We start from the raw sequence: 27983 nt of genomic DNA, 5'->3' as shown, positions 1-27983 counted from the left end.
ATGCTGGGACAAGAGGGAGAAACAAAAAAGGGTTCTAGTGGTGGCATCTGACATTCGACCCAAAATTCTGCTCACCTGACCCAGTAATAGTGCGGGCTTTATCCTACCCAAGCACTGTAAATGTATTTTAACACTTACACTTAGAGCTACAAGAATGCTAAAAGTTAGTTCCTGCCCAAACACTAAAGGAGTTTGCAAGAAGTCAGTATAAATCTCTCATTAATAAATTAATTCAGGCTTCGTTCCTGAAGATTTAAAAAATTATCTTTAAAAATCCTCCAAAACACATAGCCTTTTCCAGTGCCTCTTAATTTTTAATCATTAATCATATAAAAAAACCATTTAGCCAAGAATTGTTAAAAGAAAAAAATGTTTTGCAGTACTCACTACTACTCTTTTTGGTCCCCAAGGTCTGGCCATCTTCAAGAGAGTTTGAGCCCACAGAGGAACTATCCTGACTGTCCTGGTGGGGCAGCTGAAGAAATCCTTCACTGGATTCTGAACGGGTAGGTGTAAGGGTCACGGACTTCAAACGTTCTCGATTAACATCCTTCTTAGATTTTATCAACTTCCTCATTTTCAGAGTAATCCAGTTGCCCCTTCTGTTATCAATAATACAGTACATTTATAATACATTACTTATGCCTTCAGACTTTTCCTAATTTGCATGCAAGAACACAGACATGATTCTGCTCCCCTGAAATTTAACGAAATCTTGATTTTCAGCTAGAACAGAATAGGTATGTCATGTTTTAGATTTGTGTTTATTTTTATATCATGTTCATCAGTACCTTCTTGGCGGAGATGGTTCATAAAATTTATACTGATCCATTATCTTCTCCTCCAATTTCTCCTTCTGTCGCCTTAATTCATTTAGCTTGTCACTGTAAACAGAAATTAATGATAATGTATGCTTCAAAAATGTATGTATAATGTGTGAGTAGCACGTTCCTTTGGATATCTGTTATCTGAAAGTCGTCACTTTTCATAAGGAATTCTTATATAAGACTTGTTTCTTACTGAAAAATCGAGAAAGATAAACAGCAAACAAGCAGTCTTACGTTTAATGTTATAAAATTGAAAAAATTTCTACTTGCCTTTATTACACAACAGAATTTTCCCCCTTTTTTAATAATAATAAAGTGCATATAGACTCTATCAGAATCACTTAGACAAGCACATTTTCTCTTCTCTCAAATTCACTACAAAAGTTTACAGATTACAAACAAATCTAGGAACTTTGCTTGTAGTAGAATGAGGAATAAGTAACATTTATATTCCTCATTTGCATCATCAGTAATGAACACAGTTGCACTGATCCTTTAGAACTAAAAATATAATGTTCATACTTTATCTACTTTTCATATATAATTTAAATTTTTATTTTAAAAAGAGAAACATTTCAGAAATAGCACACATGTTAATTTCTATATAGAACGGAAGCTTTTTAAAAAAATATAGGTGTAAGTCTAACTGCCCTAATCACAGTAATTTCATTGTTTTAAAAACTCACATGTACTGCCTTTGCTCTACATGGAAGAGATCCTTGCTTTCCATATTCTGCTCAAGTAATGTTCTATTCTGTAGCATTAATGTCTGAATTTGATCTAGTAGATGTCTGTTTTCCTCCTCCAGATTTCCTTTAAGCTGGCTAAGCAGCTGTTAAAATATATGAAATGGTACATGCATATAGATGTGAGCATATTTTACACACAGATAATGAGATTAGCAAGACAATTTAGGTCTACAAAGGATTCTGATAGTCAAATCAAACACAAAACTTAACTAAATCATGACTCAACTGATAAAAGCCTCTTTGATGCTTCAAATAACTTAAAACAGTTTACCTAACATAAGCCAGTTTTTGTATTGCCTGTACAACAGGCAAATTAATTTGTCTTCAGACCCACTTCATTATCTATAAACCAAATGAGTAATTCTCAAGCACTTCATATGATTTTATGAATCTAAAAATTCACTTATATAAATATTACAATGATACCAGTCACAAAAAATAGCGTAATTCTCACATACCTCACACTGATTATTTAGTTTTGTCGATGTAATATCCAGTTGTTGGTACTGTTCTTTGAGTTTCGAAAACTCAGCTTCTAATCGTGTTTGTTCTAGTTTGGAATTGTTCAATAATGTTTTCAAATTCTTATGATCAGTTTGGAGAACTTCATTTTCTCTCAAGAGCTGACTATATGTATGAGTAAGCCTGGAATTAAAAGATACCGTAAAAGAATACATGCAGATAGAAGTAAACGTATTCATTACCCACATTCCCTCTGAAACATGAAATTTTCAAGGCTCTATACTACTCCATAGAATACATATAAGAACTTCTTACTATCACATAATGTAGGTAAGTCATCTCAGTCTAATCTTCCTAGGTATGCATTCTGCCTTTAAGCCAAACACTCTGGGTTCTCTGTATGTTTAGAAATAAAGCAGGATTTCTAAATGTGGATGTTGCAACTAGTTTTAAGATGCCACTTTTCAAAATACAAGAATCTTAGAAAACAGCTAGAATTTCTTGCCAACACAAAATAGTAAGTAAATAGGAATGGTCCAAACTTTGGCAATCATGGAGGTGGCATGTATTGATTTCTGGGCTCCCTTTGTCCCTACTGGGCCCTGCCATGTCCCTTTCTAAAAACAACCTCCAGTTCCTACTAATCCTCCTCACACAACACCAAAGGTAGGAGCCATTTAATTGTGAGCCTCTTTGCCAGACAAACAAATCTTAATGCCTCTTCTTGAAGGGGGAAGTATCATGCTATGTAAATACTACAATTAAACCCAACTACTTAGAGCAATCTACACCTCAGTTGCAGGGGTCAAGCAGAGCTTCACCACCCACTGCATTTCTACTCCTGCTGGCATTAACCTCAGTTATCTTGTTCCTTAAGCAACTCATACAGAGTGGCTTTCTGCCTCTACAGCTCACGACCATACTGCACAGTGCTTGGCCTGGCATTCCTCAAGATGCTATGTGGAATTCAGTATCCTGAGGATATAATAATTCTTTTTTGTGTTGGTTCCCCCCACTCCCCGTTGAGTTTTTCTAAAATGACTGTACCACAGACCAACAGAGTGGAGTTGCTTTAAGGTATGGATCATAAGTGTTGTGAATTGCAGCATCAGGTATTAAGAAATGTGAGAGCATACAACACTTGTTTAGACTGTACTGGCAAGTGCTCAGAGCTCCACTAATACACATATCAGACTTCTGCTTTACCTTTCATTTTCATCGCGAAGTTTTTTATACTCTGCTGCTACAGTTTCGTGTTTTTCATTCTGCTGCAGCATTTTCTCCTGTTCTATCTTGAGTACTTTCTCCAATTCTTCCAGCTGCACTTTCTGTTTCAGCAACTGATTGTACCTGCAAACAAAAATCACATTAAGTTTCTTTTTTTGGAATTAAAAGAAAATATGGAAATTTTTTTAAAAGGTGATCTTTCAAAGTTTTAAGATCTTAATGTTAAATATTTAAGTAATACTAATTTTATTCATACTAGTTATACAGCGTTTTTTGCTTTTTGCTCAGGAATTGCAGACTCTAATTTTACTCATACATATTAGTATTTACCTATCTTCTAAGTCCTTATGCTCCGCCTCCAGATTTTTGTGTGCAGATTTAAGACTTCCATGTTTAGCAATCAGAGATTCATACTCAGAAGCTTGGCGTTCATGCAGGTGTTCCAGCTTTTCATGATCTTTCAGAAGCGAATCATACAATGATTTCAGATCCTCACGTTCCTTGAGCACAGATTCGTTTTCATTTTCTAAAGCAGACTGCTGGATCAACAGCTGTGCATTCTGATTCATAAGAGATGTGCTTTGAGAATTAAGGGTGGAATTTTCAACCTGCAGTCATAAACATTTGACAAGAGTTGCAAATTAATTTCGTAGTCTAGATTGTCTTGTCTGTCTCCCCCTATTGAAAGACTTCTTGAGTAGCATCTTAGCAACCTTCTAGTTGTTCCATTACCTGACAACCTTTAATGGGAATACTTTTTTTCTTGTATCCCAGTAGACAATTCCAATTCAGAATATTCCAAGAATATTTTTATAGCAGTATTGCAAGAAAGCCCTTAAGCATATGCTTGAAATGACACAGGGCGGGGGGGGGAGGAATCAAATTATTTACCTTCAAATATCTGTTAAAAATGCTATCTAGATGAGAGGCATATTTTCCTCTTGGCATTGACAGCTCTAGCATCAAAGTTATCTTGGAGAAATGGATCACTAGTGATCCTCATATCACATAAGCCAAATCTGTGACATGACTAAAATGAAAGGAACTTCCATATTGGCATAGATTATTGTTTTTTTTTAAATCTTTATTGTACAGACTCTCTACTGTCACCGTAAAATCCTTATTGAACCCACATATCCTTTACAATGAGACTTCAAACAGTAGCATCTATTTAACAGAGAGAAAGGGAAATAAAATAATAGCACCTGGAAGGAACTGCCCATATTCTGTTTTACTGAGGAACTGCCATTCAAGGTTCTCTTCCAGCAACAGTAATGTCAGTTGATCGCTTTACATACATGTTGTGAGATCTGGTGGGAAGTACTCTTCTTGCAGAAGAGTGCGATTTCTCCAACAATTATGTGAAACAGTATTAATGTCTATAAATACATTAAAGCCTTCAACGTTAGGCAGATTTTAAAAAGAGAACAGCAACAACTTTACTTTGTGGGCCTCTGGAAAGATTAACCTAATCTAGTCCTTGGGTATCTTAAAGAATTGATGATACCTAATGTGCTTGTCGTCTGACCTGTACTAGGCTAGTTTCTTTCTCTTTCCTATTCAAGAGATGAAAAACAAAAAATACTGAGGCTTCTAATAACCTCAGGGTATCTATTAAGGGAAAAAAAAAAAAACCAAACCTATCACTCCAGTGCATGCTGTTACTAAGGAACAAATCCCTTTCTGTTGGGACTGCAGCATTCTTTGTTACAGATGAGAAAGCTGAACCTTTCACTGGAAATGAAGTAATGTCTGACGGCAACTGTATGCTGTGAAACTTCTCAGACTGAATTCTGAGTTTGATTTAGTTCAGCATTCCCAGTTATCCTTTAGGACATCCTTTCTCTTCTATTTCAACTACGGTTGTAATAGAATTACATTTGCCTAAGAACAGTGTTGACATAGTCCATGTAGACCAGCTTAGTTTGCACTTCAGATTTAGCTAATCACTCTTATTTTCATGAACATATTTCACCTTTCATTTTGGTTTAGAGTTGATGTAGAGTTGTCTTGCAACTCGCCTGAAGCTATGAGCAAAATAGCTGAATTCTCAAGGAAGGAGAACTCCTCCCTTTCTCAGTCTGCTGGGTATAACATCATTCAGTCATCCCCGGCAACAAAAATTACATTGCTTGGTGAGGTTCACCGCAAAAAAAAAAAAAAAAAAAAAAAACCACCCAAACAATTTAAAGGCAGAAAACACTTCCTCCTCCCAATTCACTGTCTCAATAATTTCAAATATCTACAGTTAATTCATTCTCCATGTTTATCAGATAGGAAAGGCCCGTGCTGTTGTGCAATTCATGAGGCAAAAAAGGAACTACATAGATATTCCTGTTTTTTTGACAAATGGTATTACAAAACACTCAAAGACTTCTGAATCCCAGAAATACAGTCTCATCTGTTTAAAATGGTATATTTCCATGCCCACACCCACTAATTTTTAATGACTAGATGAGATACAGTGTGTGCACAAATGTTCTGTTTTGTTCATAGGCTTGCCAGCCACAAAGGGGAGTACTGTGCACTAATTAGATTTCAATGTGGTAGATACAAAGTGCATCTGTGGTACAACTGTCTTCTGCTTTCCAGAGACAGGATGATAACTTGAGGCATTCACAAAATGCATGATTTGTTTACTCGTTTAAAGACTCCTTCACTCTTTGATTTCCTTCCATCCTCCGTCATTTCTGACATTGTTTAGTATTTCTGAATTGTGGACTTTGTATTCCCTGTTTAGTTTTGATTCTTAGAGCTCCCAAAAGCATTAGATCCATTAACAAGAATATTTCATTTAATCAGAGAAAAAAAAAAAAGAGACGTATTTAATAACCTTTTAAAGTATGAAGAACGACATCTGAATTTTGGCCATAAGAACTGCAAGACTCTGTGTGCAACCATTTTTATGATTTCCATGGTCACACGTTACCTTTTTTGCCTCTGAATTATTGGAATTCCATCTTCACATATTCTTGTAGTTTTCAAAGGTTTTTTTTTCCAAGTCTTCTGTACTTACTAACATCTTGATTTTCCTCCTAAGTATGGCTTTTACTTTTTTTTTCAAACTCTATTTATAAAAATAGACAAAATACTAAATTTATTAGAGTCTGTTTGGACACACTATTTCCCTGACCTAATTTAGAAGTAAAAAAGAAATTAAAAAAAAAACAACCTATCTTAGAAGACTGGATAAGAGAATCTACTCTACTCCTAAGTATAAAGTCAAGAGTTTAAATTGCACCAACATGAAGGATTAAAACCAACTTCTAGAAATGTTATTATTGATCAGCAAACAAAAAAATTATTTGGCTGCTCTTAGTGCAAATTATTCGCACATTCCTTTCTTTTCTATGTCTGTACCTGTTGTGGGAACATATTTAGCTAATGGTCACAAGAGCATTCCAGACGCCTTTAGAAGGCCTTGAACAGAATAAACAAGAAGACAAAAATAAGAAAGATATCAATCAGAAGAACACAGGTGCGCATTCCACGATAAAGGGAACTTGGCACAAAGAACCTCAATTCGGCAGTTTATCTTGACCAATTAGACTGAGACAAGTTTCGCATGTTTTAGTTCGTATAACCAATTATGTCTTATGTTTATGCGCGTGTACAGTGTTGATATAACCAATCATTAAGTGTAACTAGGCGCGTGGACAGTGCGTGAATAATGTGTGTAACCAATAGTAAAATAGCTAAACGCGTGTACGGATGTAACCAATGTATAAAATGATGTCTGATGCTCTAGTAAAGGGTCTTCAACTATGATCATATTGATCTGTCGTTGAGTCCATGATTACGCTCCCGCAAGTGGCGCCCGAACAGGGACCCCCAGATTCTGCACTACGTTTGGAGAACGAACGGCAGGATAAGAGGAGGATGGGAGGATCCCAACCGATAGACCGGCTGCCCCGGCTGGTGTGCCCATAGAGGCAGGAAGACAGCGCTGTCGTTTTTTCACCCATCAAGGTGAGGATTCGCCCGTAAAGGAGGCAAAGTGAAGATTCGCCCGTAAAGGAGGCGAGGTGAAGATTCACCTGTAAAGGAGGTGAGCGGTCGGGGGAGGAGATGGGGTCTACGCTTTCCAAAGAAGAAGCAGTAGTTAAGCTCCTCCATATACTCTCAAAGAGAGACATAAAACATGATGAGGCTTGTTTAAAGCGGCTTTTACAATGGAACAAGGACAGAAACCTTTTAATTAGTGTGTGTACAACTTTTGAGCTTAGTACCCGGGAAGCTATCGGAACCTCCCTATGGGATGAAATTAGTGACGGGTCTAAAGAAGTTAAAGGTCTTGCAACTTTATGGAAATTAATTAAGACAACTCTGCAAGAAATGAAAGCAGATCGTAAAGCGTCTGCGTCTGCTTTTGCTGCTCCCTCTCCAACCGCAAGCGAAGGGGAAACATGGGGAGAAAAATATAATGCAGCGAGAGAGTCTTTTGGCTTTCCTGGAGCTTGTCCACCTGCTCCTGTGCCCTTGACTTCTGCTCCACTCCCTGGGACTGCCGATATTAATCAGCCATCTGACAGTTCCCAAGCCTCCCTAACCGTACGCTTAAAGGAAACCCTGCAAAATCAGGAAGCGAGTAAAAATCTGCCTAGGAAAAAACAGCCCCCAGATATCGCTGCTCAACATGAACAAATTATACCTAGCATATACCCTCCGTTGCCTTTGTCTACGCCCCGGTCGCCTCAAGAGCATGAAGAGGGGCCGGAGCTCACTTTGCAGCAGTTGCAGTCAGTAATAGAAAAGCTGGCACAGCTGGAGGCTGCTGTGAAGCGAGAAAAACCACCAGCCGTATCCTTTGATGCATTCCCCCCCACCCCCCCTTCCTCCTCCTCCTGCTTCAAACCCTCTTTTTTTTACCTCTGCCCCTTCCTTGTCCTACACCTATACCTCTACCTCCTCTACCTCCCAGGGAACCGATCCCCACCTTTCCAGAAACAACGGACCCCCAGAATAGATGGCGAGGAATTATTTGCAATGCCTTAATTGAGGGAGAAATCATAGCAGCTCCCACAGCATTTCTGGTTATTGCTGGGGCAGGGGGTGGACCTAATGAATGGGTTCCATTTGATTGGAAAATCATAAAAGAAGCAAAGGTTGCAATTGCTCAGTATGGTTTAAAATCTCCTTTTATGCAGGCAGTTTTGTCCCATATATTTTCTGGGTCAACCTTAACTCCACAGGACTCGCGAATGCTTGCTAAAACCTTGTTGTCGACATGGAAATTTATTTATACTACGCTGGTGCATTTACAGCCGGCAGAGAAAATCGTATCAATACAACCTGATACTGCTTTTGAGGAGGCAGTTTGTAAGGAGGCCACTAACGAGCAGGATTCTGATAATAATTCTTTTGCATCAGGCAGGATGGACTCTGAAAAACAGCTGGATTTATATCCCTCATTATCTCCACCGCTGCCTCCCGCGGCCTCTGCATGGCTGCGGCCGCTGCCGTGCCACCGCCATCCGCCATCCCCCATCCCCCCCCCCCCCCCCCCCCCCCCCATCACCTGGTACTCCCTCTCCAGGGTTTACAGAACGTAAAACAGAACCTGACTTTACTACACTACCTGTATCTCCTTCTCCTGCTAATTCCTCTAACTCTATGCCTCTGTCTAATCCGTGACAATTCACTTAATGATTTGGGAAAAAATACACATAGCTTGATGCAACGCTGTCGAGAAAAAGCTCTACAGCAAGGAGATACCGTGTTTACTTTTCCTGTGTATGCATGCCTGTCTCAAGTAATACAAGAACCTCAAGAGTTAGAGTTGTTAGGATCAGTCATCATGAATGCCTGTGTGATGTTTAATTACATCTATAACACCAGTCGAAAGGGTCAGAATGTAAATGCTATTTTGCCTGTATATAGAAATGCTACAGCTTGGTGTAACTATATCTATTCCAGAATATCACGCTCTTTTTTCTATTCCAGCTGCTTTACCTGCGGAGATGTTTTTAATTTGTGGGAATAGAGTGTGGGAGAGGAATTCCATCAAAAGTTAACGGGAGGCCACATAGCCTCGGACAACTTACGTTACTAACACCCAATATCAATATGATTCACAGTAAAAGGCTCACGATAACTGACACAGGGTTAAGTGGATGGCTAGCAAGTTTTGGAATTACAGGATGGTTGAAAGATTTGCTTATGCATGGCTTAGTTATTTTAATTGTAATATTAGCAGCTGTAATGATTGTACCATGTATCATAAAAATAGTTCAACGTATGATTGCAAAAGCATTTCTTGTAACTTGGCTTGCAAAAAAAAAAAAAAAAACAAAAAGGGGGAATTGTGGGAGATTTCATGGAAAATGGGGAACATTTCTTTGAGCCTGATTATTTAGAGTTAGCATAAGTAGGCCGCAGTTAGCATGAGTGGGCCGGAGTACGTGACAGGTGCAATATGAAAGGACTTTGAAGCACCAGAAAAACAATAGACATGAGGAACTTGGACAGTGGAGCAATTAATAAACAAGATAACAGAACTGCAGAGGCAAGAAGGAGCTGCAAGAGTTTTAACGCAATTAAGCAAGCTGTCATTTCGGCTTAGAGCACTTAGCTGCAGGATGGGGACTTAGGAGTTGGTTTGTATCTTTGTTAAAAATCGGGGTTTCTTTTATTCTTGTGTATTTTATTAGGTATAATGTTGCTTTTACTGTGTTTAATTAATTGTGTTCATAGATCTTGTAGGTCTCCTTGGCCAACATAACAGGTCAAGATTCTGTGTGCATTGCAACCGCATCACAAAGCCCATGAACCAATAGACAGGATGGCTATGACTCGTGCAGCACGCCTCGCCAGCGAGCGCATGCGTCATAGGCTCCCCATGTTTCAACCGAGGTGAATTTCGGCACCCGCTGGCCACGTGTGCTGAAATCCGTTCCTCTGCAAATGTATAAATACCGGGACTTTCCAAAGAGCATCGGGTTGGTGTACGGCAAGGCCATCGTTGCCTCCATGGGGACGCCCACATAAAGCTGGCACCTACCGATTGCTGGGCTGAGTTCACGGATGGTAGTGACTAGATCTGTTAATGCTCTTTTTAAAGAAAAAGGGGGGAATTGTTGTGGGAACATATTTAGCTAATGGTCACAAGAGCATTCCAGACGCCTTTAGAAGGCCTTGAACAGAATAAACAAGAAGACAAAAATAAGAAAGATATCAATCAGAAGAACACAGGTGCGCATTCCACGATAAAGGGAACTTGGCACAAAGAACCTCAATTCGGCAGTTTATCTTGACCAATTAGACTGAGACAAGTTTCGCATGTTTTAGTTCGTATAACCAATTATGTCTTATGTTTATGCGCGTGTACAGTGTTGATATAACCAATCATTAAGTGTAACTAGGCGCGTGGACAGTGCGTGAATAATGTGTGTAACCAATAGTAAAATAGCTAAACGCGTGTACGGATGTAACCAATGTATAAAATGATGTCTGATGCTCTAGTAAAGGGTCTTCAACTATGATCATATTGATCTGTTGTTGAGTCCATGATTATGCTCCCGCATGTACCAGAAGCAAAAAGTGACTTAGAATATGTTATGGCCATTAGCTTTAAAGCTTTCATTTGAAAAACCTTTGAATTAATTTTGTTTCTGAAAGCAAAATAGGAAAATACTACCTGCAGCTTGGCATTTTGAGTTTGTAGAGTTGTATTTTGTTCCTGTAGAGAAACAGTCTGCCTCTGAAGTGCAAGAATCTGAGCCTGCAGATTGCTGTTCTGTGTCTCAAGTTGCTTTAATTGTGTCTTCAGTGCTTGCTTCTCTGCCTGCAGTGTAGCATTCTTTGAACATTAATAAAAAAAAAGAAAATCTGAGTTCACAGATTTCACAGTTTCACAGTTCACAGAAAATCTGTTTACTGAACTTCAAGAAAAAAAAAAAATCTTGCTTCTCCAAAACAAACAAAGCAGCATGACTTTGCAGAGATTTACAGGGTGGAACAAAACTGTAAATCAACTTCTGTAACAGAGTAACACACAGTGATGTTATCACTAAAGGTTAAGATTGAAAAAACGGGTAACTAATATTGTACCTATGGAGAAGTAGTAGAAAAATCTCCATGACTCACGTAAATAAAGATTATATAAGAGGTATTTAAGAGGTATCTGTGGATTCAAAAGGGCAAATTCAGGTTTCCCCATTTCCTTTTAAATGCTGGTCAAGTGCAGAATCCAGCTGCTTCATAAACTATATTTAATTCATACTCTGCTTGGTACATAAACTACATGATAAATTGCATACTTTCTTAACAACACTCTCGTTCATATTGCTGGAAAAGCTCACGACAAATAATTAAAATCAGAGTAATATGTAAAACACATCTTACATTCCTTTCCACTTCGATTAATCGATCTTTAACTTTCAATAATTCTCTAGTAGTTTCTTGATTTTCCTTCTCCCACTTATTGACAGATTGATTTTCTTCTCCACTTCTTGGAGGAGAATTCTGAACCATCCTTTCCTCTTCTTGTCTTTGCTTGAGAGCTTCATAGTTCTTTTTCACCTGAAATTATTTAGGACAACTTACATTAGGTTTAAAATTTTCCATTTTCTACATTCTAGTTTATTACATGATGATACCACTTTTCAGAGAACAGAAAGCGCTATGTTACTGTATTTGTAAATTTGCTTTTTGTGTATATTTGGGGAGAAGATGTATAAATTATTTATGGATATAGATAGCTCAACCCTAACAAACATCTGTGTAACAGGAAGAGACCTCTATTTTCTATTTTATTTCAGTGCTTTCAACTGTATCCCCCAACTTTTTTATAAAAGTCCTGCAACCAAGGAGATTGTATTTCCTTTTTTAACCAGTCCACTCAGGCTGTTCAAGATCAGAAGTAACTGAAAATGACTACTTTGGGCATCCCAAATCAAATCAACTTCAGATTATTTATCCAACTGACATATTCAATGACAAACAAACTCAACAACTTTTCAACACTGGTCATGCATTACTGCAGTCTTAAAAAGCAGCCATACCTTTGTCCTGCTTTACATTACCTGAACAATTCCCATCTTTTGCTGTTTTACACAAAAGGTCAAGTGTTGAAATAACAATAGCTGGTATAGGAGTAATTTAATGTTATAGAAAAGATGTTGTTCTCCTTACTGTTTTAAGTTCCTGACGGAGTTGCTGGTTTAAATTTGTTGATTCTTCTAAACGAGCCTCCAAAGCAGCAATTTTTTCTTCTTTTATTTCAAGAGACTTCTGAAGTGTGGATTCTAATTTTGACTCCAAAAGCTTGTACCTACTGATCAATGACATCACACACAAAAAAGTCTGTATTTCAAAAATTATTTGAGGTTATTTAAATTCTAAAATGTTCTGAAACAGTAGCCTCATAGCTACATTCAAAAATCCTTGAATGCTGACTCTATTCAAAAGCATGAAGACACCTCAGTATTAATATCAAGTCCTATGTCTAAAACAGAGGACAGTAGTCAGAAACGTTTTTGAATCCTTCTTACTTTTAAAACATATTAGCCATACAAAAAGCCATGTTCAGCCACACCAGTAGCGGGCTGGCTTTATTTGGATCATTAGCGTGTGTGTGATGACAGCACTCTTCCTTCTGGCTCCACTCCAGTGAATCCAGCAGGGACCTGAACTAAATTAGGATGTGAAGTATTTGGAGAGCAAGATTTTCATCAATTTCCATTTCCTGCCAGCTCGAAAAGAGGAGGCACTAGGGAAGGAGATGGAACACAGTACTTTGCAGGTGCATACTCATTTGATGTATGAATGTGCTAACTGCTCACTCAACCCAGCTGCTGATATTTTAAGACTGTTACCACTCCTGATGTGTAAAGCTTCCATTTTTTACCATATGTACAATATTGTAGGGCACCTAAAAAACCCAAACCACATATTTGGGAGAGAAGTGGTCAGATTTAGAATCTATTGGTTTAGAACAGTATCTCCTTTTCAGAAAATACTGAAAACCACACTCATTAATCACTTTTAAGCAGTTCAGTCACTGTACATGTGCTCAGAACCTGGAAAACATCCCACTTCTCCCCACAGTAGGATAAAATAAAACAAACTCCTAATATCCCCCTTTTAAATCTTGACTGCTCAAGAATCTATCAGTTTAGTGAACGGAATAGATTGCAAGAGACTCCTGAATGAACAACAGCATTAGATCTAGTCAGGAACTGGAGCAGAAGACCAATGGCAAGAGAATTAATAAGTAGAATGCTGTCCAGTAGCATCATGTAGTAGGATGAGAATCCTAGATTTTAAGGTATGACAAGTAATTCTCAGGGACTTCAGAAACAGTAGGCAGTCTATGACTAGTAGAATAGATAGCATTTCATCTTCTTGAGCTGAAGCATACATTCAGCTACAAGTAAGAATTTGTTACTGAAAAGTTATACAATTACACAGAAAACAAAGAAGGAAAAAGACTAATAGCAGAAACCCAATCTCCAGTGTCCTTTTGAACACCTAATAATGAAAGATGGTACAAATTTTCTAGAATCATTGAGATGGGTATTTCAGATTCAGGGTCAAAATTCATATATCTTTTGTCTAGAGACAACAGCCATTTGAAAGGCAAGAGAAAATGGAAAACACTTCAACGTTAACTTATCAAATGTGGTCAGCTTAGGCCCCGATAGAAAGACTCTGAAGTGCTACCAAGAACATTAAACAAGAAACCCCCACAACCAGCTCTCTCCCACCAGGGAGAGAAAAATTGTGCACTTTTAATATCTATCATCAAAATGAGAGGGGCAGACCAAAAATATACCAAGAAGTAATTTTGGCCATAACGAACCTAGCTTTACTACAGGCCAGATGAAACAATTGCTAATGCCTCAGCTAGGTAATAATATAAAGAAAGCAATCCAGGTACCTTTTGGATGAATGAAAAAGTTGAGAATAACAGAAAGGTAGGACAGTGGCAGAACACAATTTCAAACCAACCACTTTGAAAACAAATATTCCCCATTCACAATCATCCAGCTCTACATGAAGTTGTTAAAGGTAGGTCTACATTCTGGTTTGAGAAGAAGCTCAAAACAGTAGCATAGCCCAAATTCCTTCACATCTAAAATTATTTGGTCACAAGCCTGAGCTCATAGGTAGACTTTAGATAATGTTCTGGGTAAGCTTCAAGCTGTAAAGCTTACTGCACACCTCCCCAAAGATCAGCCTGAACAGGCATATCATACCCAGCCTGATACCCAAATATCTTGTACCATCAAATACTCCATCTGCTTTTGTGGTGCTTTCACATGGTCAGTGCTGGACCATCAAGTTTGCCATGAACACCTTTCTAGACAGGCATTATCTCCTGCTGCAAAGCAATCTGCACAGAATTAAGCATGAGCTGTTCTTATCACAGTGCACCCAAGCAGCACCAAATTACAAGAGAACTAAAGCCAGCAGTAGACATGTGCTAAGTGCAGGTCAACCACTATACAATGCTTAAGCCTGCTCTCTGGGCTGTGCTCTTAATATACAATATATACACAGCAAAAAACATGCACTGATTACTTGAAAAAGGAATACCCATTGGAAGAGCACTAAGGGAAGGTGAGGGAAATGAAAAGAAAATTATTTATTTGTGTAATTCCCACACACAGGTAACCTGGAAGCAAAGGAAGAAATAAAACAGGTCATGACAGGTGCCAGAAGTATGTTGAAAGCTCATTTAGATTATAATTTAATGAAAGCTGGATAAAACTCCCCATTCCACAGAGACACGTAACTCCAAATTTTCTTCCAAATTATAATTTATAGATCCATTGTAACACTATTCTGTAAAATGCAAAGGAAACACTAGTATTGTATGGCCCAAGGTTGTAATTCATACAGTGTCATAAACCAACTAACCTATGAGAAGTGAACCCACAACGTCTGATCTTTAGAAGTATGAGCACTTCTAAAGGACAAGTGCCATTGTCTATTGTCTGAAAAGTAGAAGTAGACTCATAAATCTTTCCATGTAGTATTATTTGCAAAAGCACCTTTACAGAGAAAAATTTTCTCCCTTTGTGGGAGTGCTCACTCCAAATGCTTGGAATGTACAGTGTGATTTAGAAAAGTGTTGCTCAATCTGGACTTCTTCATCTAAGCAGTTTAAGCTTCAACTTAGCTCAAGGATTTGTTCTTCTTTGTATACTATATTCACCTAAGGACAAACCAAACACATACTATGCACTGTCTGGTACACAGTCATGCTTAAGTTGGAAGAAATCACACTACTCAAAGTTCTGAGGACTTTTCTTGACATAAGACCTCCTCATTTGTGAGCTGAGAAAGGTAGATGAAAGAGACCAGCAGAAAACAAGAGGTGGTAACAGCTTCCCCCTACAGGATTCTGGCACCACCTCAGTAACAGAGCACTGGCAGCAAGAAAGGGAAACTGAAGGGGGGGGCGGATTTTGTTTGGTTCTCTTTTAATATAGAGGGCCTAAAAATCAATCTACATGTTCATGACAATAGTAATAACAGATCATGACAGCAGAGTTTTTGTGTTTGTTTGTTTGTTTTTTATTTAAAGAGCACAACTGAATAGCATTGTGAAATAAAGACTGGCTAGAAGCCTATACCAGTCTGCTTTTCTCCTGTCACAAATTTTCCCTAAATCCCTGCAGGATAAGACACAACACAACATACAGTAGAGGAAACAGATGTCAAGATAGCAGCTGCTTTATAATGGCAGGTGTGGTAGACTGAGAGAGCCAGTACGAAGTTTTGGAGACACTCAAGTATTGGATACTTCCCAGCCTGTGTAAGTGGGAATGCAAACAGCTTCCTTTTGGGAGGAAGAATTAGAAGGAAATAGTTGTAAGGAAAGAGTGAGACAGTTTAAAGTAACCATTATGTTACAAAAGAGTAAAAAACATTTCTATCAGTCAAGCAGTCAAAAAGGAAAAAGAAAAACACTTCGGGCCTATTATCTTTTACAGCTACTGTTTCTGCTGCTAACTAGAACATAAAACATTTTAATTATACATTACCTGTATCTACTGACATACTTGAAGAAATTTCTTAGGAACAAAAAGCGGTAACCCACTTTCACAGACAGCTAAATCTTAAAGCGCATCAACTACCTTATTAATTTCAAAGAACAGCAAGTTCTAGTTTGGGTCACTTAGTGTGCCTTAAAAATCTAAGAGTATGCACAAAAACAGTCTGTAAAACCATTTCAACTTAATGACTAAAAGAGACCCTCATTTCTACACTGTTCCAGGTAGGCCTTGACATTCTCACCTGTCATCACTGCTCTGCTCATCGTGCAAGAGACGCTCCTTGTTTAAGCCTATTTTTTCAAGTTCATGGGCAAGTTTTTCTAGATCATTGTTCATTTGTTGGGTCTTCAATTTTTCATTCACCAAGTCCTTACACAGAAAAAATTAGTCAGTATTATCATATAAATAAAATAATGTAGCCTTAATTCTAGAACTGCCAAGGCAAGAGTCTTTTATCACTAAATGACTTGAATAACTCAATGTTAACTCTCCTTTCCTTCCAATTGTTAGCTTTCAGCTGTATCAGATATTACATTTTTAACTATAATATGATTTCACTGTAGTTGTCTAGTCCCTTTCTGTAGAACTTCCCTTTGAAATTTGGTCTTGAACTTCACGGTGAAGGGGAAACGTTTCAGCCAGAACAAATACATCAAGAATCTGAACAACGTTCATTTAACAAAGGCTCCATGACCGTCTGTAATCAACCTTAAAGAATTAAGTGTAATATGATTATATTATTCTATTTGATTATTGATTATATAAATTTTGATTATCTAATGCCTTCCCTACTGCAACCATTAAAAAGATGCTAATAGTATACAAATTAAAGCATAAAAAATACAAAATACATACTTTTTAAAAAAATACAGGTATAATTTCCCTACATTACAAACAGATTATGACAGGAATGGTAACTAATTTCTGTTTACCTCTCGTAAAGTGACAAGGGTTTTCTTATCAATGGTAGCTCTTTTCACAAGTTCTTTATTTTCTTTTTCTAGCTCTTTCAGGCGTACACATGACTCTTTATATACAACTATTTCTTTAAATAAAGATTTATTTTCCTTTTCCAGATTACTAATTTTTACATTGTTTTCTTCTAAAGTGCTATCTTTAATTTCTGCTTGTTGTCGAAGCCTTTTATTTTCTTTTTCTAGCTGTTTCTTATCTTTTTCCAGTTGAGAAGTCTCTTGCTCTAACAACTTATTCTCCTTTTCCAATTGCTCTAGGCGCTTACTAGAGATTTTTAACTCTTCTAAGTTCTTTTGCAGAGTCTGATTTTCAGACTCTAAGTCTTGTAATTCACTTTCTAATTGCTGAATCTTCTTATTGCTGTTTTCAAGGGCTTTCTGTAGCCTTTGGTTTTCTGTGTCTAGGCCTTGGTAGCTGACTTCCAAGCGTTCAGTTTTCTTAAACGAGGCTTTCATGAGTTCAAGGCTTTTTTTAAGTTGCTCCTTTTCACTCTCCAGTTCCTTATTTTCTAATTGTAACTGCGCCACTTTAATGCTTGTACACTTCAAGGATTCAATTGTTCTTCTTAATTCTAAATTTTCTTCATCGAGTTGTGAATTTTCCTTTTCTAAGGATTCTAACTGAAAAGTGAGATTTTTTAGGCTATCCAAAGTTTTTTTCAGTTTTCTGTTTTCCATTTCCAGGTCTGAGTTTTCTTGTTCTAAAGCTTCTATCTTCTCACAAGTGATTTTTAAGTTAGTAATTTTTTTCTGTAATAATTCATTTTCCTTCTCCAGATGATGCAGCTCATTCTCAAGTTCTTCTGCTCTCTCCCCTTTCTCTTTATAGTGTTCCAGTTCTTTCCTGACTTGTCTTTTTTCAAATTCAATCTTATTTAACTTACTGCTGGTCTCTTTAATAGACTCATGAAGGATTTTATTTTCTTTTTCAATTTCTTTCATTCTTGCTTCAGCACTGATTTGTGAGCGCTGTCTTAGAGAAGCTACAGTTTGATTCAAATGTTCATTTTCTTGTTCTAATAGCTTAATCTAATTTGGGTAGAAAAATTGTAAACTCTGGTCAACAATACGCCAACAAGTAATTACTTCCATATATAAACTTAAAGCTACTAAGATAATAAGATTACATTATATTTCCCTTTTATTTTAAGTTTAAAAAAATAAATTCTCTTACTGTACTGGCATTTATTTGAAGCATTACAAACATTATGTACCTACTCAGGTGGAAGTTTGACAATGAGTAAGTCAAAGTGAATCTTCAAATATCTTCCTCTTGGATATTAGTAAATAACATAAAACTAACAAAGCATAAATCAAAACAAAGCTGTATCTACTCCTTAGAGTAATTTCATTTTCATTTGTGTTTACCCAGATTTAGATTATTTTTCTTAAACTCTGTAATTTCCAGAGATATATGTCCACAAAGAACAAAACTGCAGTCAAGTTCTAAACCAAACTTGAGATGGAGGGAGGTGTGGGAGCTGCAAAAGTGTCTTTCACTTGGAAAAAACAGAGGTGGTCTGTGGGATATGAGGGCATTGTGATCAGAGTCAGTAACATTTTGGCAAGAAACACATCAAAGTTACATTAATTTTTGAGTTAAAAAGAACCCTTGGACATGCTCTTTCAAAACAGCTTCCAGAGAAAGTAAATCATACTAGAACTGAATTTTCTTAGGTAACATATTCCCAGATCTACTTCAAGGATAAAGGCAACATTTACATCTTAATTTTTAGTATTTCACTGACTTTTTCAGTTACTCCAAATAATTTCAAATTATTTGGGTATGTAACAACAGACAGCAAAATGCAGGAAACTGTTTAGATCAATATTTAAGAATACACTAATAAACATAGCATAACGGATGTTTCAACAATAAGCTGTTTTGGAGAAAAGCAAAAGTACTAGTTGCAATGAGAAACAAACTGAGAAAATTATAGACTGTTCTTTTTTATTTAAGTCTGAATGTAACTATTAATTACAGGATCTACGGCTCTGTTCCCAGCAATGACAAACTGTTCGGAAATGATTAATAAGAAACCAATTAACAGGTGTCTAAAACCACAACTTTGTAACACTTCTTTACATAACCTGTTATGTGACCAAACATGCATAATTACTTTCCATGAATTCTGCTTCTATAATCCAAACTTAACAAAAAATCATGATCAATGCCTCCATAATTTTTTATGAAATCAAATGAACCTTGTACAGTCCCCTCCAGTAAGTTTAAGCACAGGATTTGTAAAAGACCTGAAAGATACTGCTAACCCATCACAGCTCCTAAGTATATTATTTTTAAGCAGAAATAGTCCCACTGAAATGCCAGTCTTACTCCAATACGTTTAAAAGATGGTCAAATTGGGACTTATGACTTATTCCAGAAAGTTTTACCCCTTTTAGAGTACACTTCTAATACAACGTATAAATCAATTACTGTAACAATGAACACTTCTAAACAAGACAAGCTGGCATATTTTCTTTAAAATTATTCCCATTGTTCTCTTTAAATGAAAGTAAAGCTTCAATGCCAAGCTTTTTTTTTTTTTTTTTTCTTTCTTTCTTTTCCAAGTCTGGAGTTTCATTTACTGATTACATTGGGCCTTTAAAAATTTTCAGGATTTTTGAAATACAGTATCTGTATTCCAAAACACTGTACTTCTAAATTTAAACTAAAAAATGTCCATCTCATCAAGAAGTATCAGTGGAATTTATGAAAGGTAACTCCAGTTCTAATTCTGAAGGACTTTATTACTAAAGATGGTATTTCCAGCAGTTTCCATAACTCTTGTTTCCTAGTGGCTGCCTTCCACAGGTCCTCTGAATTACTCTGCAAAGACCTTTAGAAGGTGTCAGCACCCCTTAGATAAAGATACATCAGTGAAATTCAGTCCCCTCCCAAATACAGCTCAAATCTTTTACAAAGACCCAGATGCCAGTTTCTGGCAACCAAAAATAAATTCTGCTATCCACCTACAAGCCACAGCTAGGAAACATTCTAGTATAGGGGAGTATTATGAAGCTGGATATGATGGTTCCTACCCCAGATAAACAAGACTGCGAGCAACACAGGAGGAACAGAGTCAGCAGCGGAGCAGCAGACCAGTTCCGCTACATTGGTCTCTGTCAGGTCCCTTTGAGGGGCAGGCTGCTGTAATTCTCATTAATACTCCGACATTACTTCAAACACTGTCCAGCTGTCTGGAACCTGTTTTCCTCCATTGAGAGGTGTCTGGCTTACCTCCAAAGTTCCCAATTTTCTGTTTTGGCTGAGCTACACCCTCTCAGCAACTATAGCAAATGCACAGCCCACGAAAGCCACAGAAGCATTACAAAACACTAAGTTCTAAAACTAACAGTAAAGCCTCAGCTAAAAATGAGTCATGTCTCTCACTGGCTGCAGGTCTTAGACAAGCTATTTTGCTGCAGATATGTACTTCTGGCAAATCTGCTACATTTACAATCCCTTTATGCCTGTAAAAAAAGTACAAAAGGGGAACAGTACAGTACAATACAGCATTAAGACTTTTGATTCTACTACTCACTTGTCGCTCTGAGTTTTCTCGAAGTGCTTCAAGTGTCTTTTCAAGCTGTGCTTTTTCTTTCATCAAATCTTTACTCAAATTTTGACTGTTCTGAAGACTTTGTTTCTCTTGGCTAATTTCATTCTCTAGCTCTTCAAGCTAGGGAAAAAGAAACAAGTTTTTAAAAATGTACTTTAAAATGACAATAGTATTACTCTTAGCTGGGTTGAAGGTAGCCTTATAGAAATAAATAAAGGTTAAAGGAAAGAATAAAATGGAATTTTCTATTCTTTATCTGAAACAATTCATCTCTTCTAGGAATAAATTTTCTTCTGCCAGAATTTTCTCCCTGGCTCAGAAGACTATATCTATAGAGTACTTTTGCATTAAAAAAAAAAGGTCAGATTTTATTAGGCGCTGGATATTTCCTCAAGCACCTTTTTTTCCCTCTTAAAATTCCATTTTAGTGAGATTTATACTGCTCCTCCAAGTCCCTTTTAACTTTAAGGGTTTAATGTTGTTTGATCTTACTTAACTATTTCAAGAGATACTTATGATGATTCCTTGGGAATTAAATAGACAGGTTTATTCTGTCACATGGTTCCAACTCACAATGTCACTAGACAGCAAAACTGTTTACAAGTGAAAATAACCAAGTGTGATTTTTCTGTCACATGTAAGTTATAATTAGTTACTTAGAAGCAACATCTCTGCTCAGTATCTGCTGAAAGGTTTATATTCTAGGTCAAGTCCCTTGTCCACGTTACCTGATCCTAGAGGAGTCTAGACATAACTCAGACCCCAGGCAGGGAGAATACTTTTAGAAACGAGTTATCTGAATTACACATTAAATTTCTGCTAGTAATACTGAGAAATAAAATCACAAAAAGGTAGTTGAATAGAATTTGTTCCTTCGTGAAGCAATTTATTGATCTGAAATATGCAAAAAGTATGGCATTGGTTAGGCCAGAACCTGAATTAAATCTTTCTCTTAGGATGAGAATACTAATGCTTGACCAGTCTTTTGCTTCCCTCTTCCTCTCAAATTCAGATTTTCCTGGTCCCTTGCTTAGCAGACCAATGCATGTTTTACAGGGTTATTGGCCCTTTCATTGGTTTTTGCAAAGGAGAAGTAACTGGCTCAATCACTCCAGCATGGATGCAGTCAGACTCTGTCTGGGAACCAAATTTATACATCGCCTGCCCAACTGGCATCTAGGTACTGGGAGTGGAGCTCCTGTGGTCACTGTATCTCCTATTTATAAGACTCTATATTAGCAGTTTGTTTTAAGAGAAAGCATGTCCAGATAGAAGTAGACACTGTATATGGGATTCATAACAGACATTTTGTTCAACTTCATGCTTTTTGCTGAAGTGATCACTGTTCAGAACATTGTTTTTAGGGGCAGTGACAAAAAGGACGTCGCCAGACATCCAAAGTAATAAGAACAGTATCAGACAACCACATGGACCTACTATTGCTTGCTTCTTATACCTATTCCTTTCTTTTGTACTCTCCTAGCTGTCTTTCTGGTACTATACGAAACTCAAAGCAGCACACAGGCTACTGCAAAAAATACTGTATCATTAAGAAATCAGAAAAAGCATGGAAGTATGCAACACAGTAGGGATTTCTTTCAAATTTTTTTTTTTAATTATCTCTTACCCACTCTTCTCTAAGAATAGTCTAACATCTGAAATATCTGCTGAAGTAAAAGCTATTTCAGAAACTTTAGACATTTTACTCCACTGTAATTAGCTCCCGTTTTTTTCCAATTTTTATTCTCTATTAATAACACTGACTAAATTACTCTATTTGATATGCATAATTTGGAGAGCAGGATAGTGTAGATCAGCACAGATAAATCTGACAAACTCCTCCCATTCACTTGCTCATCAATTCCTTGGCCTATCTTCTCTCATGAATGAAGACACATGACCAAGATTTCTGCTTAGGTGAAGACTGGCTAATAGGTCTATGTACACATACTTTCACCTGCTTAATAATTACAAAAATTAAAATAATGGTCTCAAGTTTCATAAAATACTTCCATTACTTATTATATCTCCAATATTAACATATTGATTTTTTTCCCCTTGCTGGTGTAAGACCTTTCTGAATAAAATGGTCCCATTCTTAAATCATTAATAAAAAATCATAATTAGAGAAGAGAAAAACCTCTCTGAGGTTTTCTTTTTTACCATAAACTAACGAACACCATAACATCATTTAGACCCTAGTAATACTTTACCCAAAATAAAGGCCATTCATAAAATTACCCTTTAGAAAGAAAATGACAAGCATCATTAGGCAACTCATACACAATTCAAACATACACTGATGATTACCTTTTTGCTAAGTCTTTGGTTTTCTTTTTCCGTTTTCAGAATTCTTGAAGTACTGCCTTCTGCAGACCCCACTGCACTTTGTAGTTCTTCCACTGTCTTCAGTAAACTTTGGTTTTCCATTTCCAACTTCAGTAATCTGCTTGATGTCAGTTCATTTACCTCATGACCAAGTGATTTCTGTGGCACTGTGAGAGAAAAAACACCATTAAAAAAATTACTTATTACCTGGAGTTCTTGCATTTTGCATTTTTATGACTTAGGGGATTTAAAAGCCTTTGACGGGCCCTCCAATGCCTTCTTGGTGAATAGAGCTAGTTAGGATTAATGACCCATCCTCCTTACCCAGATAACACTGCAGATGCATAAAAGGAAATGTCCTACCCATCCTACAGTTCCTAATCACAGAAGAGATTTGTTTCCCGCAGCTGAGAATGCATCTCTAAATCTCCACGAATCCTTTGTATGGGATCCAGTGTATGACCTAGCATGCTATATTGGAATAATCAAAATTTTTGCCAGTTATGTCTGTAAACGATTACTCCGAGAAGCCTTAGCAAATCTTTCTTAACTTTGAGAACAGTAAAGCAAGAAGACTTTTGATCTGTGCTACAGATTATAGAAGTTTGAATGGCAACACAATTTAACTCCAAGGTATTTATGGGTTTTACACCTCTAACAAGAATCACAAGAACAGAGACTTTTCATGTAAGCTCTGTCTCCAAGGATACATGGAATTGAGTTAAAAAAAACCCAAAAACCAACAACAAAACCAAAACCAAACCAACCACAATAAAAGCAAGCAAAAAAAAGGCCAAACCAACCCCAAACTGTCACATCTCTCCAGTGGACAAAAGCTCTGTACTTTAGAAATAAGGACCTGTAGTTTCGTAATGCTGTCCAGTCTCCGAGCTTTCAATTTTTCTATTTATCAGTTTGCAAGTATTACTATGTTTACCTTCAGAAAGTTCAGTAGTCCTATTCATCTGTTCAAGTTCCCAGCCAAGATGCAATGATTCATCCATACTTTGTTTCTGAGCCATTTCTAGAGTCATATTTTCCTCCATGAGTTCCTCAATCTTCTTTCTGTCCATATCACGCTCCTTAAAAATTATTTCACATGTAACTTTAAAAAAAAAAAAGCCTCAACATGCACAAAGTATTTTAGTATCTAGTATGCCACAGAGAAATGCAAAGTACATTTTCTGATTTGCTAATACACAGTGAGACAGCAAGGAATAGACAAAATTATGGAGAACATAGAAGAGAAATGTAACAATCAGTAAAGAAAAATACGCAGAGAAGAACCTCTTAGCATAACCTATGGCAACGACTACTTACTCTTTTTCAAAGTTCAATTCTCAGAACATCAGAAAAGAAAGTATACATGATAAGCACAGCTTGATAGCACACATGAAAAACAAATGGACGGAGAAGCAAAATTTCATCTTCTCTAAACTATCGTAAGATTACTTTGACACAAAAAGCTATAACAGGACTAGGTCCATGATGAGTGTGTCTCACCTGGCTCTTTATAAACCCCTCTCCCCACACATGCTACTTTAACAGGAGTAAAGTTGCAGCTGCAACTCTCAATATTTTGCAGAAAATGAAAGTAAACAGAAGGTAATAATCTGTCACACCTTAAGGAAAACTAAAACAACACAAACCACCCAGGCAAATTATTGCTTTATATTTTAGAATATTTACTTTTTGGAGAAGAACTGGTTAAAAACAGAAATTATTTTGGGAATAATCTGAAAAATATGTCACTATATTGCCAGAATTTGAAAGATTAATAACATCTTTTATGTAAGTATTTAAGTGACAACAGACTATCTTCATATAAAAAAAAAATTGATTCTATCGTTCTTACTAATGAGTCTCTAGTTCTTATCATCATATTTTAGCTATCCAGTTAAACACTGTATTGCCTTTAAAAAGAGTACCACCTTTGCAATTTTTCCCTCCCAAGGCAGAACCAAAGCTACTGCAGGAAACCGTATCTGAAAAGTGTTCGTAAATCAAGACATACCTTTCTCCTCTACCACACCATTTTCACTGGAAGTTGTTCTTTTATTAAAAATGGAAATGAAATTCAATACGTATCAGTTGTCTTTGTCATCTTCCATTTACACTTACCATCTCCATATCATGTAATTTAGCCTTTAATTGTAGATTCTCTTTTTCTAACTCATGTAATTTATCAGAACGGGCTCGGGTCCCCTCTAATTGATCTTCCAACATTGTCTTTGTTTCTAGCAACACTTGATTGTCTTCCTTTAACTCCTGCAAGAATTAAGCAACAAAAATCTCACAAAGAAAGCTATTTCCTTATTAATACAAACTTCGATACACATCATATCTAGTCTTAGAAACGTTGCTCTAATGCTAAAATATTCATTTGGAAGCTGTAACTGACTTCTATAAAAAACAATTTTACAGCAATTTTACATAACTGCAACTTAGGAAATTTTTATGAAAAGAAAATTTTACATAACTTAAGAGAAATTAAATAGTCCCTAAACCATTAAATAAATTAGGCGTTCATAATCACAATCAAACCATGTGATTTGAGATGTGACCTTGAAAGATGTACTGCATGTATACGGACTACAGCTAAGCAAAAGGCTGACATCAAATAAAAATTACAGGTGTCAGGCTCAAACCAAACAAAAATACTTCACACATCACGTAATTGAGTTGTGGAGCTTATTGCTACACAGTTGTGTAGATGAAAAGGCTTACATGTGTTGAGAAGTTATCTAATTCATGCAAGAGAGAGCCAAAAGTACCACCTCTGAGTACGATTTTCCGGAGCAGAGACTGCTGGAGGCTGGGAGAGCACAATGGGAAAGTACCACCAAGTGCTTGCCCTGTTCTTTTGCTCTCCTCTAAGCATCTACTCTTGGCCACTGTCAAAGACTGGAGACAGATGTAGATGCTCCTTTCAAGTCCGTAATTTATCTTACTATCAGATTGAACTTCCTAATGTTTGTGTTGCAGGAAATGGAGAACAAAACTTAAGGGAATCAGTTTCTACAGACCATAATCAGGTTTACAGGCCATTGGGCAAACTTACTTAAGCCCAAAGTCAGGACATAATGCTGATAATGCAACTGTATTCTTAATACAACCAGCCATATTCAAAGGTCCTAAACAACTTTCATTTATGTACATAGAGGATTATTTTTTTTAATGGCATCTGATGAAAATAATAACATGTAAAAACATATAATTGGCAATTTTACTCATGATATAAAGACAAAACTTTTCAAACTTCAGCATGCAGTCAGCTGCAAAATCTGAAAAAAGATCAGTGAATATAACATATAAATATTTATCCTTCATACTCCTCCCTACACAAATATTAACTTATAATTACTATTATTATTATTATGAAGCAAAGGCAACTAATTAACATCTGTCTCTATTCAAGCATGCTTGAAAAATCAGATAGTTTACAAGCTATGAAACATGTAAACAAATTTTAGGTTTTTTACTAATTTAAACATTCTATGAAAATAAAATTTCCACTGTTTTCAAATCGTGTACACTAATTTACCAATTTTTTTTAACCATATGCTTTCAGTCCCTCTTACAACAGTAGCAGATATACACAGTCTATGAAGTCATTCATGTAAGATGATTTTCAAATAGCTCACATACAAAGGTTTTCTCATACGCAGGCAGGCTGATGATAATGCTTACCACTCACAGCACCTGATTTTCCAACAGACCCATGTATGCTAACCTATTACACCATACATAGGTAACAGCCAACAACTTTGATAGCATAAATCACAGCACTAGACCTCTATCACTGAGCTCAAGTTGAACAGCAATATCTTGTTTAAAGTATGTCAAACACTGAGAAAAGATCCAGAGTTGGAAAGTAGTTACCAGCCCATGTTTTTAAGTGGCATGTGAAGGCAGCTTTGGAGCCTCCTCAAGAATGGATGTTTCAATGACAGCTGTTAAGGTCTGTATTTAGTGTATCTTGAGAAAGTTTCATCCAATTTCATCAAATTATTTCACATTACACAGTAAGATGATAAAATTAATTTCCACAAGCAAGGCTAAGAAGAAGTCATCTTAAAAAAAAAAAAAAGTCTTGGGGACCATGACTTTTTTTAAAATATCAGAAATGTCTAACGCCCTTTTAACAGTGTTTTAATCTGCACCATGAACCTTATCTCTCACTACAGTCTATTGTTAACTTTTTAACATTGCAGTTCACTTGAAAAAACTATCCATGTAGTTTTCCATTAAAAAGCTAGTAACTCCCGTGTCAGTTGATATGCTTTATTTGTGACTAAAGCTATTATTAGAAGTTTTGGACGAAGCATCTACAATTGAACATTACAAAGATTTGATTTTTGCCTTGCAGTTTTCCCCCCTCTCATCAACAGTAGATTTTATCAGTAGTAGCTATTTTATGCTGTGACATATGAAGTATACATTCATTAAAACGTTTTAACTTTTAAACATTTAATGAAAGAAGTCTCTTTCCAGAGGATGCTATATCATTGGTCATTAGTATTGTGACATTTTTCAGATGTGGTAACTAAAATATTGGGGATATTGTATCATGACTAGGCAACAGTTTAGTGGGAACAAAATCTGGAGGTTACCACAGATCACAATGTTGAGATGTTGCCTAGGAGTTACTATATTAGAAGGTGTAGAGAAAAGTCATCTTTCCACCGTATTCAGAACTGGTAAAGCTTTAGTTAGAGTATGAGATCTAGTTTTAGGGACTCCATTTTAAGAAAGATATGAAATATGACAGAACCCAGAGAACAGAAAAAAACACCTTATAAAGCAGAATGCTGTGGGCTGCAAAGCACAAAGAGCTACAAGAGAGGAC

At 36.6% G+C, this 27983-nt stretch overlaps 1 protein-coding gene across 20 annotated transcripts in view; it reads right to left on the bottom strand.

Annotated features, from left to right (window-relative positions):
- The window catches only part of CCDC88A (coiled-coil domain containing 88A), an 87115-nt gene that overhangs the window by 21066 nt on the left and 38066 nt on the right, over window positions 1–27983 (bottom strand). For 17 of the 20 annotated variants that reach the window (XR_003924725.2, XM_030023429.2, XM_030023432.2 and 14 more), the window contains 15 exons: window positions 25256–25402; window positions 24072–24216; window positions 23117–23301; window positions 20789–20926; window positions 17202–18272; window positions 16511–16638; window positions 12398–12539; window positions 11609–11785; window positions 10902–11063; window positions 3596–3873; window positions 3245–3388; window positions 2035–2221; window positions 1514–1659; window positions 792–884; window positions 388–602 (listed from right to left, as the gene is read on the bottom strand). Coding sequence is in view for 19 of the 20 variants with exons in the window: in XM_030023429.2 (XP_029879289.1) it covers window positions 388–602; window positions 792–884; window positions 1514–1659; window positions 2035–2221; window positions 3245–3388; window positions 3596–3873; window positions 10902–11063; window positions 11609–11785; window positions 12398–12539; window positions 16511–16638; window positions 17202–18272; window positions 20789–20926; window positions 23117–23301; window positions 24072–24216; window positions 25256–25402 (3358 nt within the window). In the remaining variant the exon portion in view is untranslated. The remainder of the gene's footprint in view (window positions 1–387; window positions 603–791; window positions 885–1513; window positions 1660–2034; window positions 2222–3244; window positions 3389–3595; window positions 3874–10901; window positions 11064–11608; window positions 11786–12397; window positions 12540–16510; window positions 16639–17201; window positions 18273–20788; window positions 20927–23116; window positions 23302–24071; window positions 24217–25255; window positions 25403–27983) is intronic. The other 3 variants (XM_030023433.2, XM_041125519.1, XM_030023443.2) reach the window with 1 other exon arrangement.

Source organism: Aquila chrysaetos, chromosome 8 (assembly GCF_900496995.4).
Source record: "Aquila chrysaetos chrysaetos chromosome 8, bAquChr1.4, whole genome shotgun sequence".
In the NCBI taxonomy this organism is placed as follows: Eukaryota; Metazoa; Chordata; class Aves; order Accipitriformes; family Accipitridae; genus Aquila; species Aquila chrysaetos.
This window is presented reverse-complemented; position numbering and strand designations above follow the sequence as displayed.